Here is a 16,907-nt window from a genome sequence, read left to right as displayed (position 1 = left end):
AAGCCTTCATGTAGGAATCTACAGGACAGACCTAGAAGTCTTCCAATTAAACCCCAGGAGTTACAGGTCCACTGCTCCACCCAGTCCCTGATAGGTCCCACTGGGCAAGCAAGTAACTTCATTCTGCTCATCTGTTAAGCAAAGACAACAATCAGCTACTCACAGGGAGGTAAACCAACACTAACTGCCCAGAAATCAGGGACACACAAGCTGGGGAAGATGGAAGGTCTACAAAGTAGAAGATAAAGGCAAGCCCCACAAACGCATGGATGCCTGTGTACAGACACCCATGGTCTTCCATGTGCCATGTTAACAAGTTGCTCCTGGTAGTTGGCTCAATATCAATACCTTTGTCCTTTTTAGGGACAAAATACCCTGGCTCATGATGGTTCTGCAGAAGGAGTTGGGGCACAGGGACAGAAAAAAACAAGGAAAAGACAGAAGAGGAGAAAGACCAACCAGCTGTTGCCATTTCCCAAGCCTGTGGCCCTCTGCTTCTCCCCATCTGCTCCAAAACCAGTTTAAGCACAAACCTTTGCAGGACTGGCCCCAGATCGTGCCATGCCCTCCTTGTGACAACTAGAGAGGAGCACTGGCTGCTTGCCATTTCTTCCAACAAACCCATTAAGAGCTGGGGAGAAGACAGAGATGGATCTGCAAGTGGCTACAGGGTTGGAGGAGCAAGAAACTCAAGAAACCACTCAAGAAACTCCAGTGAGGAGACCAGACCCAAGTCACAGAAGGTTGTTCCCTCCCTTTCAGGGCTGCATTAGAGACCAATGTCCTTCTCCTTCACTGCATGGGGGGAGAAGAGGGTGTGTGTGTGGGGTTGGAAAGGTGGAATTGGGGTGGAAAGGGTGTGTTAGTCAAAATTAGTTGACCTAGCTTAAAATGCTTTGAGATCTTTGGCAAAACAGACATGTTAAGTAGGCATTGCTTAATATGGGCCTCAGACAGCTGAACGGGACATCAAAGCATTCTAAGTAACTTAAAATGACTTCTCCATTTTTCACAGTCCAAGATTTCTGCACTGATACTCATATTTACTCAGCAGGAACCTCATCCAGCCACAGCAAAGGGAGTTTTTTCAGAAAGAAACGCAGACTGTAAGCAGCACCACGTTAGCAGACAGGCCATTTTAGAATGGGTTGGCATTCCTCAGCTGAGAGCTTCTCTCACAGGTTGCACTTCAAATACAGCATGGCTTTGTGCACTTCAGTTGCTTAGACAACTCCTTCACAGTGCTGGAACTATTCACAGACAGAAAATCCCCCTTATAAATGCTTTTCACAATCAGGTAGTAATGACTAATGAGAGAGAAACCTCAGGCGCCTCTTCCATCTACTTTCAGCTTGGCTGGAAAACTTAAGTGTTAAACAGGGCCAGATCTAAATAATTTGTTATTAACTTCCAAAAAAAATCTGACACTAATGCAAAGCTAAGTACCGCCATCAATCTTCCAGGAAAGAAGATTTAAAGCCTCCTTTTTTTTAAAAAATACAAATTAATAGGTCATAAGTTAATACAGTGCAGGACAAAACAGTACCATCCTGTGGAGAAAATAAAAATCCAAATTAAGAGCAAATTAATTTAAACCACATACAAGCAAAACGCTACTGTGCACTGTTCACATTGTGCCCACAGAATGTAGTGCCACAGGGAAACGTGAATATTTCATACTGTGGCTGACTTTTAAAGACAGAGGAATAATGCTTAGGTGATTAGCATGAACAGCCACAACTGCTGTCAGGATAAGGCCAGGAAGGCCTCCTACACTCACTGGATTCGCGATGGAATCCCATACCCTGTCTTGACACAGCAAGACATGCTGAACTAGATCTGATGGAGACTGGAGGAAGCAGAAAGGAGGTAAATCAAATAGGTCCTGTAATTTCCATTAGAACTGTGGTTGCTCAGTTCAATTTAAAAGACTTGCTAATCAACTGTGTGATCTTGCATAGCATATTCTAAACACTCACATCTGTCTCAAGAGAAGGTGCCGAAACACAGCAAGAGAGCTTTGCCATTAAGGTGGGGGAGAGGTTGTTTGGGCCACGTGCAAAATCCCAAACTGCACCAAGTATTCACATTCAAACTGGTGCTTTCTACTGATCAGAAAAACACCCACCACTTCCAATACTTCTGCTACCAATGTACCATGCCTGAAAGCTTAAAACCAACAGCAGATTTAAAAATCCAAGAAATGTGACCTTGATATTGTGGAACACTCGATGTGCCATCCAGGTCTTCCTTTTCCCCAGGGAGAAGTCCAAAATATCTCTTGAGGTTTGGCAGCCTTCCACAGGGCGAAATCTTTACCATGTCGTTTATCAGTATCAACTGCCAAGAACAGGTGATTTGTTAATGGGATATGTCTCAAACTAAAAAAATTAAAGGCAAATGAAAGCAAGTGGAAACGTGCATTTCATGAACTTCACAGATTTTAATCTCTTCCACACGATGTTTTTCCTTGTAACTTTCCTCCCATCTCCCTTATACAGGCCTTGCAGTTTCTCAACCAAGTGTTTGAAAAAAATATGTTGAATCAAGATTTCTGCAGGCTAAAAAGATGGATTTGAGATTCTTTAATATAACCTATGCTTTTAGTCCTTTTGGCCTTCTTTGGTTTTCCATCATTCACCCAGTTACTTATCAGCCAGTTTCCCAGGACAAACAGCTTGCGAAGGTAACAACCCAAACCCACACATTAACCAACCAAACCATCAACGAAACAAAAACCCCATCAAAACACACCCCTTTTTATTTTTTCTAGGACACAAATAGTTCCTGGTTCAGATTCTATACAACCAAGAGCAGCACAGAGACAAGAATCAAAAGTATTCCTGGACAGCAGCACCCTTGCAGTACCATTTTCTGAATGGCTTCTTTACAAAGTCTCCTTCCCAGCTGTTATGTGTTGCCTCCTTCACTACCCAGCCAAGGATGCAGACCCTTTTGCCACAGTACTGCAGAGAACATTTCATCTCTGCTGGCTCCCAACACTGGTCAGATACATGACCCTGCTCCCTGGCAGCAGCTACCAAACGGGGTTCTGGGCTCTGTATTGGGTTTTGTTTTGCTGACAAACACATGACCTCACACTCGACTGATGAGTAACAGTACACCTATTTGGCTTGAAGGGATCCAGGTTGGCAAGCAATTAAAAATTCTCCTATTTAACACCACACATCTGCTTTATCAGCAGTTGACACTACATTTACTCCTTTCCCCTACTTATTTCAGACCACTAACAAAACCAATTCCCAGAACATTCCCATATGAACACATTCCCACCATGATTCACTGCTATTTTCAGAGATCTATTAGATGGTCATTTTTCTTGAGCCATCCCACTTGTACTTCACTGATACTCTACAGAGTCAGTTTTTATTCGGATTGTCATGCAATATTAAAGGAAGCACATTACAAAAAACCCATCACACCTGCTTCAAGGGACAGAAATATAACCCTACTTGTATCCACTGAATCTTTATTTTGGCTCTGTTGCTAGTTTGCCAAGCTCTGCCTTACCATTATCTGTTGATTCTATCCTTCTTTTGCCTTCCTTTGAGTATACTGCTACAAAAAAAATACACTCTTCACCTTCTTGGTTATAAGCAAAACAACAGCCAAAACCTTTAGAAATAACAGTAAATTTAGTTGTAAGAGACTCTAGAGGAAAATGGATACGTAATAGACACATAATCAGTCATGACTCAGGCTGGAAGGCATCTCTGGAGATTGTCAAGTTAAACCCCTGCTCAGAGCGGACTTGGATACAGCAGGCTGCCCAGGACAGTGTCCACTTGGGCTTTCAGCATCTCCATGGACAGAGCCCCAGCAGCCTCTCTGGGCAACACAGAATCACAGAATGGTCTGGGTTGGAAGGGACCCCAAGGATCACAGAGTTCCAACCACCCTGCCACAGACAAGGTCACCAACCTCCAGGCCTGGATCTACACAAGGTTGCCCAGGGCCCCATCCAGCCTGGCCTTGAACACCTCCAGAGATGGGGCATCCACCACCTCTCTGGGCAGCCTGTTCCAGCACCTCACCACTCCCTCTGTAAAAAATTTCCCCCAATATCTAATCTAAACCTTCTCTCCTGTAGCTTGTGAGCATGTTCTTGTGTTGACCACTATTGAAGTAAAACAGACTTTTCTTAGCTTTAAATGGAATCTCCTGTGTTTCAAGTTGTGCCCATTGCCTCTCATCCTGTCACCAAGCCCCACCAAGAAGAGACTGGCTCCATCTTCTTTACTCCCCAGTCCCATCAGCACACATGAGTAATATGCTCCTTCTCCAGCCTAAGCAGTCCAGGCCCTTTCCACCTTTTCTTGTATGCAAGATGCTCCAGTACTCCTTCATTGCATTCCTGGCCCTTCACTAGGCTCTCTGCAGTATGTTCACATCTCTCTTGTACCAGGGAGCCCAGTGCTGGACCCAGTACTCTGGGCATGCCTCACCTCATGCTGAGCAGAGAGGAAGGATCACCTCCCTTGTCCTGCTGGCAACGTTCTTCCCAATGCAGCCCAGGAGGCTGCATTTACAGTCAGTAACTGCCTCTAAATAGCTGCTGACAAAAGGCATTCCCTCTGCAAGCTGTAATGCCAAAACAACTCCAGAGTAGAGCTGTGAGAAGTTCCTGGCTGTGATTCACCTGAGCATCAGCCTGCCAGGCATTTTCAGTAATTGCAAACAGATTCTTTACAACGAAGAAACATTGAAAGTTCAGCATGCAATGGATGCAGATGACCTGCACCAGGTTCTCCAAAGCAGAGACCTGATCAGACCCAGCCTATGGAGTACAGAGCAGCTCAGCAATCCCCCTCAGCAGCTGGCCAACTGCAGCCCACGGTACAGGCATGCTCCAGCACAATGTATCAATGGGTTGCTCGTCCTCACACAAACAGGCTGCTCAGCAGTAGTCCCAGGGTCAGTAATGAAAGAACCAAATTCACCCAGTTAGCACGCATCACAAGGGTGTAGCTGCCCAATGGTAACATGGTGGCTGATGTTTCCCTGCATTTACCCATGACTACCTCACTGCTGGCTAGGGCAATGGCTAAGGCCACCACCTCAGTATACAGTTTGTACATACCACCCTCAAGCATTTAAATAAAATTAAGAATCTTAAGTGTTCTAAGGTACCAGAACAAAGGTATAAAGGGAACCAAGTACAAAATCAGACCACCAAGTTCCCTCTTGCACTGGCAACAGTGAACACCTCAATAAACAGTTTTTTAAAAACAGTCTTAACCAAAAAGCTGGTTATACCCAACAGGTTAAAACACTGTTTCAGATTGCTGAATGAAGGTTTATGCATAGATACATCACAAATTCAGGCAATGCATGAATACAAATAAGCTGATGCCATGAACATACCTGCTTCATCTTGGGTGTCAGGATAAACAGTAGTTAATACTCCGTATCTTTTTCCCCAAGACTTAACATCAAAATAAACATTGCCTAATAGAAAAGAAATGTTTAGTATTAGAGCAAAGATTGGGCATGTCCATAATGACAATGGGACACCACCCCAAAACCAAAACAAAACACCCTTCAAATTCTGATTCAGAAATACCACAGCAGCAGCAGCAGTGGGTTTCCCCACTGCCAGTGACCTCCCCACAGGTGCTCACTCTGCACACAGGACAGCTTTTTATTCTGGAGACCGCCCCACACTCTGCCCTGTCCATGCACAATCAGCAATCCCACCTCCAACTGTGACATAGCCTACTGCTAAATCCAGCTCTCAAATCCTTCTACAACCACCATCTCTGCTACAAAAAACAAAACAGTAATCAAAAAAACATAATCACACCACGTGCTTTGCCCACAGATCTTTTATAGCACCTCCTGATTAGAGCTAAGAGGTTCCCCTAGCTCTCTTGTAGAAGCCAGGCCAAGACTTCCCCACAGGAGCTTAGATAGCAGATCATTACAGTAAACAATTATATCAAGTAATGAGCTACATTTAACGTAGAAATTAAGTAATAGTTGTTCTACCTGCTCATATCATGGCAAACGAGTTGCTCACGCCCTGTCTGCTAATCAGCAGAAGGAAAGCCTGGCACAGGGTATCTCATCCAATCTCAGAACAGGATTAGTAAGAGTGTGGATTTCCTGTGTGTGGAACAAGGAGCTGCCTTGCTGTTCAGTCTCACCTTGTGAGGTTGCATAAGCCTGTCCACCAGCAATCAGTGTTCTGATAAAGGCAATTATCTGAGGAATATTGTCAGTCACTCTCATATAGACCGTCGGAGGAAGGACCTTAAACAAAGAAAGAGCAACATCCCATTAGCCTGCACCAAGCACACTGCTGACAAGCCCCTTCTCTCTAGAAAACAAATTTGAAAGAACGTTCTCCTCAATTTTATCTTTAAATAAAACCACCTGAAAGCGTTGCAATTGCCATAAAGAGGTCACAAGCAGAATTTAAGATAATACACCAAAAAAAGATTTCAGGTGCATCAAGGAAAACAAAAATCCACTCATTTTTCTGAGTCATTTACTCCCTGCTTCTGACAAGTTTTCTGGACCAGAAGCAAAGACACCTGAAGTCAATGAAAGACTATTTGATGTTTCATACGCTTTAGATCAGGCTATTTCTGCATTACAGTAACTATGTATTACCTGTGAACCAAGACTCTATCACTTGGAGCAAAAAAATTCCAGGTCCCTAAAGGAACTTAACCTGTTCATTCCAAATCTAGAGCTTGCTCCTCCCTCCATTCTCTTACTCAGATGATGTGCAGTATCTTCCCAACAGAATGGAACAGTAAATCATTACTCTAGTTTACAAGCAATGCTGTCACACAAGCAACGTGGTTTTTTTTCAAAACAAACTGCCAAAGTCAGATTCCTTATCAAAGTAATTGCTTTAAAATCCTCCTGAATTTTGAAGGTCAAGTATCTGTACCTTTAAGGCAGCCATATCTTGTTTGAAGTCTTCTTCATAAATACGAGCAAGAGCTACTGGCGAAATATTCATCTAGAAACAAAAAAGCAGATTAGTAAATCAAAGAAATAATATACAATATTGCAATCTTTTATCAGACAGTTAATAGCTAATTGGAAGGCTTACAAAGCCCCCAAGGTAAAGAGTCAGAAAGGCTTACTAATCCAACATTCACAGGGAGATGTGTAAGCTACAAATAACTTAAAAGCAGTCTTTCATCCCTGCTTCTGAATTGTCACAATGTTAATACATATCTTCTAAGATAAAGCAACTGAAGATTAAAATAACAAACTTCTTCCCTCATTTTCCTTTTGGGAGGGTCTCCCATTTCCAGCAACAAGATATACTACAGGACGTGAAATTCATCCAACTCATCGGCAGGGGACACCCACACCACCTACATGTCAGAAAGGATATTAATTTTCAATGATTAAGAAAAATAAGCTATTTCAGCTGACCACAGTTGCTCATAGAGCTCAGTACAGTCAGGGAACGGGACTGAAAGTCAGTCCCACCCTTCACCAAGCATGGCACTTCTCAAGCACCTTCTTCACGTCTCCCAGTCATAAGGTGACGGACAGGAACAGGGATGCTTGCAGAAGCGATGGGAGAGCGCAGCCCAAAAGACACAACTTGCCTGTGGACAAGGTACTTGTTCTCAAACATTGAAAGATCCATGAGAGCAAAACCTGCCCTAGCAAGCAAAAGCATGGTTTAAAAGTGCCTCAAATGCAAGCTTTCACATCTTTTTTGAGGAGAACCTACTGGGGAGGAGACAACACAGTCAGTCTCTCCGGCTGGCAGATAACTGGATCATTAACCCAATAAATCCAGTTCCATCACTTCCCATTCGTTACTGGAACGTCTTTAAGGGGTCTGATTTTTCTGAGCACATAATTTGGACGCATTCCTGGACAAGGCAGGAGTTCTGGTGCAGACAGACCAGATGTTCATCCAGCAACGAAATGAGGAAGATGCTCAGAACTGAGAAACGAAAGATCGCTTCTGCCTACAGAGTAGAGAGTGTGCTCTTCCAGACCCTAGTGACAGGATCACCCTTCTGGACAGCTCAGCTGCTGCTCTGATCAGAGAGAAAAACAAAAGGTGTCTGTAAGAGGAAGATGAGAAAATGCCTCCCTTCCAGATGGATATTCAAAGTACAAACTCGTGTCTCCTCCCAAAGTACCACTGAGGGCACATAGCACCCTCATCATACACTAGATGCTCAACTTTCAGGTTTTCTCTAGAAAACAGAGAATAAGCTTAGCCACATTGCTCCTATCACTGGTAGAGGTCCCAACAACAGAAAATTGGACTGCTGAGGCAGAGACCTTGGCCAGGGAAACAAAATGTGCAGGGCAAAGCAGGCATTTCAATAGGGCACAAAACCAACAAAAAAAGGCACCAAAAAAGATTACTTCATAGAACCAAACAACGAAGTAAACAAACACAAGATTGTTTAAAACACTTCCCCCTCTTCAAACATAAAATCACCATAAAACCTCCTGACAAGGAAAGATTCTGAAATGCATGCACAGAGATTTAAAATGCCTGGGTTTTTTGTTTGTTTGGGGTTTTTTTAGCTGGCCTGCTGCCTTGGAGAGCTGCAAGGAAATGGACACATCTATTTCTACAGGGCCAGCACACTAGTTGCTGCTTGAATGCAGCGCCCTGTATTTGACTGCAACAGGAACTGTTTACTTAAAGATGAAAGAGAAGTGACAGCTGTCAAATTCTCTGCCTCCAAGAAACTAGCTTAAAGCTTTCAACTGCAATTTGATCCAGCACATTTCGTTCATGATGGAGAAGACCTGACTTACAGGATCTAAAGACAAACCAAAAAAAATAATTCAAGAGGTAGAATTAGCCACAAAACACATCCTTAGCATTTCAGGGCCCATAAAGCATCTCCAAAAAAAAGAAAAGAAAAAAAGACCGAAAAAAAGGAAATTGGAATAATCATTCACTACGCTCAGCTGGTAAAAAAGAATTGGATTAGAATCCAATCAAGAACCACTTAATGACCATAAGACTTTTACTCCTACCAACAACCCTGAGAATTCAGCAATAGTGCTGCTTGCACTGGTTTTGGTTTATTTTATTCTATCATTTTTCTATGAATCCAGCCAGCAGGCCCCGCTCTTATCAACACCTACCCATACACTCAACGTCAACTCTGATGTAGGCAATGAACTCTGACAAGGGTGCTACAGCTTTCCAAGGTGCTGAGGCTGCAGCTAGATGGTGCTCAGCACCTTTCAGGCACCACCCTCAGCCTCAAACGTGGCAATGCTGTACAGCCATCAACACTCACAACGCTTCTCCACAACACAGCCAACAACGGAGTTGCTTCGGTGATAAGAGACTTTCTAACTGTGCTGAGGATTCACCCCCAGATTTTTGATCCCCACTGGCCTCCCAGGCTGGGGGCAAGAGCAGGAGGACCCCAGCTGTGGGTGCTGCAATGCAGCCCTCCCCACCTCTCCCCCGACACAACTCTCTGCCAGCTGACCTCCAGGCAGCTCCTGACAGCCAGACCTCTGGACCCCAGCCCCATTACAGCCATGCTAGGAGACCAGAAATCTCAACATTTATTATTTACTGGCTACAGCAAACAAGACTCAAGAAAATAAAAACCAAAACCAACCACCCCATGTTAATATCCCTTTGAAGAATAGGCCAAAAGTTTGGGTCAAATACTGCAGCAAACACCTACCTCATTGGCTCTTCTTATGATCTTGTCATCTATGTCTGTGATCCCCATCACCATGGTCACTTCAATTCCGAAAAACCTAGTCATTATCCTTCGAATTATATCAAACCTCACATAGGAGCTGGAAGGGAAAAAACCAAACAAACCACAAAACATGAGCCTTAAACATGCAAGACTAAGAATAAACTCCAACAAAAATAACCAGCAGCACTAACAGCCACAGGGACAATCTAAATATGCCGAGACTTGTAATGAAAAGGTCTTCAGTGCATAAAGTGCTTCTCCAAAACCAGTTACCACCTGCACAAAAGTCAAGCAAATTTCCCTTGAACTGGCCTACCCTCTTCTGGCATTAGTGACACATTACATCAAATTTTCCCAGCGTTTTCTTTTGTTGCATCTCTTTATTCAAGCACCAAAGGACGTCAGGAGCTACATGTGAGCCAAGGAGGCTCTCAAAGCAAACACCACAGACAGACACACGGATATTCTTGAAATACATCCCCTCGGGCTTGGTATATTCCAACTGGTTTTCAAGAGCCACAGGGCAGAACAGGGAGAAATAACAGGGTTCACATGAACTTTGCTCGGGGTTGAGTAACAGCTACATACAATTACCAACCACCAATAAACTATTTCATTCACACACCGACACAGATCTTTTCCGATAGCATAGAACAACGGCTCTGGGGGTTGTTTTGTTTTATTTACTCTCAAGAATAAATTTCCAAATTTATTCAGGCTCCTCACCACAAAACAGCGTGTTTAATGCTGATAGACTGACATGCCTACAAGCCTCACGGGGCTGTGGCAGCCCCTTCTGCTGCCCAGATGCTCCACTTGTAATTCTCAAAACATGCTTTGGGACAAAACCCAGTTATTAGGTGTGATATTAGAAGGTGACTCAGAGGCTCTGGGTCTGCTCTGCCAAGATGATGAGAATCCTAAGCCCGTGCTGGCTTTGAAGAAAATGGAGCCTGAAAGAAGACTCACTACAGGTTTCATGTTTACCTGCAGGTTTATGGATGCTTATGTAATACCCCAATGAAGAAAAATACTTTTTGTTGTTGTTTGTCCTATGTCCATGTTGAAAAAAGGCTTTTTGAAAGGTAGAACATGGTGCCAGGGAGATCGTTTTTAGCGACTATCAGTTTACTGGGAGTAATAATGTTCATCTAACGTGGCGACACAATTCCTTAAGAATATTAAATTGGTCTATGGATCAAAAGAACAGTCATCAGAAAGCATCAAAATCTTGATATGAGATTTAACAGCCCTGAAGCGCTAGCTCCCAGAGCAGACACAGATTCCGCATTGTTTCATCTCCTCTGACCTTCCAAATGAATTGATGGAAGAGACACCGCAAGCACCAGAGCAGATCTCCCAACACCTCAAAAAGCAGGATCTTCACCATTCAGTACTCAAACAAACCCCCCCAACAACAAAAAACAGTGAAAAATCAGAGGAGTGGCAGAGCAGGCAGAAGGTACTGAATGAACTCTCCTCTACTGCTTCGATTTACCCTTCTTTCCAAGCATTCAGCCAGGAACCTGGAGGGGAACCAGGCTGCAGTTCACACCAGCAGAATCTGAACTGAAGAGAAAGGTGGTGTTATCTGCTGGTTTGATTTGTTTTCATTACACAGGCTAAGTTTTGGATATTGTATCAAGGCATACAGGGCACCTGTTTTGAAGTCTGGAAGCAAAACACAGTCGAAAAAATTGGATTACTTAGAGAAATAAGAAATCCTTTCAGAGAGAAAGGAGGAAGGGAGAAAAATAACACCACCATTATTTTCAAATTCTTCTCAGGGATTGCAAACTCATTTCCATCAGTTGTTTCTGCATTACTGCCTGCCACATTTATCGTGTGTGCCACAGGTCAAACGTAAAAAGAAGGGAAAAGAGGAATTCCAAGGTTAATGTGTTGTAGGACTGATAAAACAATGGTATTTTGCAGGAGAGGTGCGGCAGCATCAGCCCTCACTCTGACTTCATGCCAGGTTGGATGGGGCCCTGGATCCAGGCCTGGAGGTTGGTGGCCCTGCCTGTGGCAGGGCATTGGAACACTGTGGTCCTTGGGGTCCCTTCCAACCCAGACCATTCTATGATTCTTTCCCAGTGTGTTTCCTGGCCTGAAGACCCCTACAAGCAGGATGCAGCTCAGCTGGGCCTACAAAAGCTCTATGGCCAGACCTAGCTACTGGGGCCAGGGGGGGAAATACACAGTAAAAATAAAAATGAAGTGTGCCCCATCACCCTGAACACATCACCTGAGGAACAAGGGTGTCAACACTGACATGTGCAAGGCCACAGGCAGCAGGAAAGAACAGCCAATTCCTTACGCACTGGAGAAGGAGAAAGTCTTCAGTGCAGGCATCTTGCATCACAGAAGCAACACATGAAGGGGCTAAAGAGGTAGCAGAAAGCATAAAACACAGCAGCTTACCAGCATGATACCCCACTCTGAATGCAATGCTTCAGCCCTAACTCTTCTTAATTCATTGAGTAAAGAGGTCAAACTCGGGTGGCCACAAGCAAACCTCTGCATCAGGAAAGCGTGAAGCTGTTAGTTTAGACACAGGATAAGTAGAGGCAGGTGGGAGAAGCAGCAGGGTGAGCAAGGCCTTCCTACTCCCTCCCCTATTTAAGAGCCTGAAGGCAGAACAAGGGGAACCTCCAACAAAACCAGACATTCAAAAGCCACAGAGAGATGCAAGACCAAAAGGTGAAATTCTCCACCTTTATATGCACTGTGCTCTAGATCTACTGTACCCCTAAGTATCTTGTCTAGCAAAGAGAACAGCCAGAGCACCCAAAGGTGGTACCAGATATTCTACTCCACAGCCCGAGGTCCTGCAAGGAGGTGTTTAACCTCTCCTTCCTTAGCACAATGCTTGATTAGTGAAACATTTGTGTTTGAAGAGCACCACACACACATCCAGAGAGGACTGAGAGCAAAAGGAGCTGGAAATGCACCGCAGATGCCACTTTCCCATTTTCCTTTGGCTTCCTGTGGCATTAAACACTGCCTTTTGCTCAGCGGCCTGGGGAAGCATCTTTATCCACACCAACTCTAAATCTTAAGAGCGAAAAGGTTTTACAGCAACAACCAGCTGTCCATGAGGGAACAGACCATTTCTGCAATTCCCTTCCCTGTTATGCCACATCAGGGACAACAGGTACTACAGAACCTTAACTGGGTGATGGAGAAAAGAGATGTACTGGCATCTTTTTATACACTTGCTCTAAAGCGATGATTTTAAATTGCAATTATGTCAAGGTAAACCATAACATTGCCTGTATTACAATAGCTTTTGATCTAAAAACCATAAATTGCTATGACCTTTTTTTTAATATTTACGTTCCCCTGAAGGTACTAAGTACAAACAAAATAATTCAAGATATTGATTTATTGATTTTTTTAGATCACCAGTAAAAAGTTAGGTTAGTTTTCTGCTGGGACTGGACAAAAGCACCGAATACACAGAACAGTACAGCAGCATTTAAAGACAGGGTGCCAGCAGTGTTTTTACATGATCAGAATTTTAAAACTTCCCTTTTACAGAAAGCAGCAGTTACACAGTGCTACGGTGGCTCCACACTTGAGCAAAACTCAACAGAGATTCCTGAGCGAGGCTGAAACAGGAGCAGAAGCTGCCAAACAACCTACATTAAAAGTGAATTACCCACATGTACAGCACAGGATCTTCACGTCAGTTACCTGAGAAACTCCTGCTCTTCCAGGGAGCCCCATGCACCTTGTCCTTTCAAGAGGCAGGAGAGCTGAGCTGCTGCAGTTCCCCTCAGCTTTCAAGAGGCAGGAGAGCTGAGCTGCTGCAGTTCCCCTCAGCTTCATAGGGCCCTGCAGGCACCCTGTGCGCTATTTCACCTGGTGTGCTATGGAGCAACCGGCAGCCGACTTCTCCAGACTCTTTAAGTCTGTTGGTTTGTTGTTTGTTTTTGGTTTGGTTTTTTTTTCGAGATTACTCATGAAGAACTCTGTTTATTATTGCAATTATCCTAATGAGCTACGGAGAAAGCGCTGTGGTTTGTTTAGTTTTTTCTTTAAATGCCATAAGACACTGAACTTTCACTACGAAAAAAGGTTTTAACCTGCCTGGGCCTTCTTAAATTTAGTAACTGGCATTTTAACCATTAACCTTAAAGCCACCTTTTAAATTAGCCAGCCCTGAATGGCTCCTCCTTGGTGCCAACACAGCATCCAAACTGAATTCTAAGCAGCAAAACCATAACTTCACAGGGACAGGAGGCTCTGCTCCAAGACCCCCAACTCCTCTGTGCAGGAGGTCACATCATACCTCACGATCTGAAGCCACCCATCCCACCTAGCACCAAGCCTGCTTTCCTCACCCCTGCCATCCCACCGCTGTCTCTTTCGGGACGAGCTGTACCAACAGCCCCACCCGTAACCCCTGGGGGTGCGGGGGTCAGGGGAGGGCACCCAAATAGTTTTGCTCTTGGCACGGAACAAGGAGGCAAAGACAGATCCCGTTGCGGCAGCGGCCCCCAGCCGGGTCCGTCACCCAGACGCGCTACTGCGGTTCCCACCCGCGCCGAACCCACGCAGAGCGGGACGTGGCCCCCCCCGAACTCCCCCCACCCCACGACTAGTGACACCAGTCCCGACTCACCAGGCGTGCCCGAGGTGTGCCTGGTCGTACACCGTCGGCCCGCAGCTGTACCTGCGGAGAGGGGAGGCAAACAGCACTCGTCACCCCCAGCCCGGCCGGCGGGCGCGGTAGCCCCGCACCGGCCCGGCCCGGCCCGGCCCGGCAGCCCCGCACCGGCCCGTCGCAAGGCGCTACCAGGTCGCCACTCCTTCCGCGGCCAGTACGAGCGGTTCCTTGCTCCGGCTCCGACTGTTGTAAACCACAATCCCGCTGTGCCACCCGGCCGGCGGCACCCAGTCTCGCCGCCACGCCGCGCTGCAACACCACCGAGCCACCGCCTTCCAACCGCCGGGGACCGCGCCGGGGCCGCATCGTCGGGCCGCTGCCGCTCCGCGCAGCATGGCCACAGCCCCCGGCCGCGGGCGAAGGGGCGGGCGGGGAACCAGCAGCTCCGCCTTGCCGTGGGGAGGGAGCGAGGGGAGCGGGCACAACCCGCCACGCCTGTCTCCACGACACCCCGCACCGCCTGTACCGGGAAACAGCAGGCGAGCGGGGTAGCTACAGCCGGAGCGCAGGAAGAGGAGGGGCATGAGGCCAGGGGGCGCGGCCGGGCAGCCTGGGTGTTTGCCGGCCTCTGCGCCCGGTGACTCTCCGGCGGGCCCGGGCCGGCCCGGGCGGTGGGTATTGTTCGGAGCGGCCCCGCGGTGAGTCCGGCGGGTTGGGGCGCGGCTGAGGAGCTTGGGGGTACGGGGCCCAGGCTGCCGTCTCCGCTCCGTGCGGGAGCGGGTAAGCCAGCCTTGTGCTTCGGTTTAATCGCATCAGCTCACGGCTGGTGCTTGGCGAGGCTTTCCGCGGCGGCGTTTAGCAGGCAGCACGCGGTGATTTAGCGAAACCATCTCCGCTGAGTCGAGCCAGTGTGGTCAGGCGGGGGGGTGAATGTACTTCACGGTGCCTTTCAGGTCAGGGAACAGCCTCCGAAAGGAAAACGTGGTGCGACGGAGGTTCCCCGGCTGGATTTGATACATCGGAGTCTCAAAACCCACTCCTCCTGCACCCGTTTGGGTGTGCAGCCCTCCCCGACCCGCCTGCTGTCGAAAATGGCATGAGCTGCGGCTGGGTGCTCGGTGAGGCACGCTGGGCACCAGCCAGCCGGCCCCCAAGGTCCGCTTCCTCTCTCCCGTGTCAGGACAAGCAAAGGGCGTGTGTTTTATGGTGGTGTTTTTCTCATCTCCTCGTGGATTTTGTTTTTGTTGGGTTTGTTGTTTTTTTTTTTTCCTTTCAGACCATACCAAGGAAATGGAGCTTAACAGGCTGCAGTGCCCCAGCCCAGTTTGGAAACTATGAGCCACTTAACTAGGGTGAATAAAAGTAGAATGGAACGGACATGAGGGTTGCCAAAAGTCTTTTTTTTTTTTTTTTTTTAACTAGCATCTTGTTTCCAAAAGTAACTATGAGCAGGTACTGAGGAAACAAGTAAGAACTCTGCAAGCATATGTAATATTTTCCCTACTACTCCCAGCTTCTGACAAGATGACTCAGCTGAAGGCTTTGGGGTTGGTTTTCTTTCCCTCACTGGATTGTTCCACCATTAATTTCCCCGGCCTGTGTGAACCCCCATCAGTTCCAACCTTTGGCAAGGAATACTGTAGGTCTGCTGCCATTTTTGGGAGGCACCCTCTCGGCATGTGTTGAAGTCGAGACCTGTTAGCTCCAGTTATGACCACCCTTGCTCTCGTAGGAGAAGAGGAACTGTCAGTTCCGGCACGTGCTGTCTGTCCTGTTCCCAACTGCCTTCCTCTATACAAGCCTCTAAGCAGGCTGCTCAGAGCAAAGCCTCTCCAGGTCTCCATGACCAGGGGAGATGCCTGCTAAAGCATCTTGTTGGCCTCCGGGGAGGAAGGTAATACCGAGCGATCTCAGCCTTTCTTGACACTGCGGGGAAGAGGTCAGCCTGTGGTGAACTGCCTGACAGACGTCCTTGTATTGTTTCCTCTTCTATCTGCCAGGGACAGGTTTGATAGATTTTTCTGACATGTTCATTTAAAATCACTGCTTTTACATAGTAGTAGATGTCTGTCTTACACCTTGCTTGATTCTAGAGGGGTACCAGATCCACAGCCCCACTAGTGACGAACGGTTCCTTTTTTCCCCAATACTTTTCATTTAACAAATCTTAACTCTTTGATCAAAAATCTATTGTATGGGCTTGTTAATTTGAGACCAGCTAGGATGAAACTGAAGATGCCATCCAATACCCTTTGTAAATGTTTGCTTTGTATGTTTCTGGGGGAGCTTCACCAGCCAATTACTTCAGTTTCCATAGTGAGCCGGTTTTGATGTCTTTGCCCTTCAACACACACACACCCCGTTAAGAGTTGTCATTAACTCCGCTGTCGTCTTTGTTCTGTATGGTGCCAAGCACTTTGACAGAGTCCAAATCGATCCCAACTAACAATGGATGTTTTTCAGCCTTAATTCCAGGTTTAGCTATCACGGATGATACTGCCAACAGATCAGAAGAGTGCAGGAGCTTTTTCTTTCCCCTCCGGTCTCAGAAGGCTTAGTGTCTGTGCTATCCAGGCTGGCTTTCAGCATTTAGT

At 46.3% G+C, this 16,907-nt stretch overlaps 1 protein-coding gene across 1 annotated transcript in view; it reads right to left on the bottom strand.

Moving 5' to 3' along the window:
- CARS2 (cysteinyl-tRNA synthetase 2, mitochondrial) overlaps window positions 1-14,708 on the bottom strand; it is a gene marked incomplete at its 5' end in the record, with an annotated part of 42,125 nt that extends 27,417 nt beyond the window's left edge. The window contains 7 exons of the mRNA XM_084278607.1: window positions 2,211-2,340; window positions 5,386-5,469; window positions 6,168-6,273; window positions 6,923-6,994; window positions 9,678-9,795; window positions 14,329-14,379; window positions 14,503-14,708. Of these exons, the coding sequence (XP_084134733.1) occupies window positions 2,211-2,340; window positions 5,386-5,469; window positions 6,168-6,273; window positions 6,923-6,994; window positions 9,678-9,795; window positions 14,329-14,379; window positions 14,503-14,708 (767 nt within the window). The remainder of the gene's footprint in view (window positions 1-2,210; window positions 2,341-5,385; window positions 5,470-6,167; window positions 6,274-6,922; window positions 6,995-9,677; window positions 9,796-14,328; window positions 14,380-14,502) is intronic.
- Between the last annotated feature and the right edge of the window lie 2,199 nt (window positions 14,709-16,907).

The sequence above is a fragment of the Gallinula chloropus genome, assembly GCF_964237585.1.
Source record: "Gallinula chloropus genome assembly, chromosome: 1".
NCBI classification, from domain to species: Eukaryota; Metazoa; Chordata; class Aves; order Gruiformes; family Rallidae; genus Gallinula; species Gallinula chloropus.
This window is presented reverse-complemented; position numbering and strand designations above follow the sequence as displayed.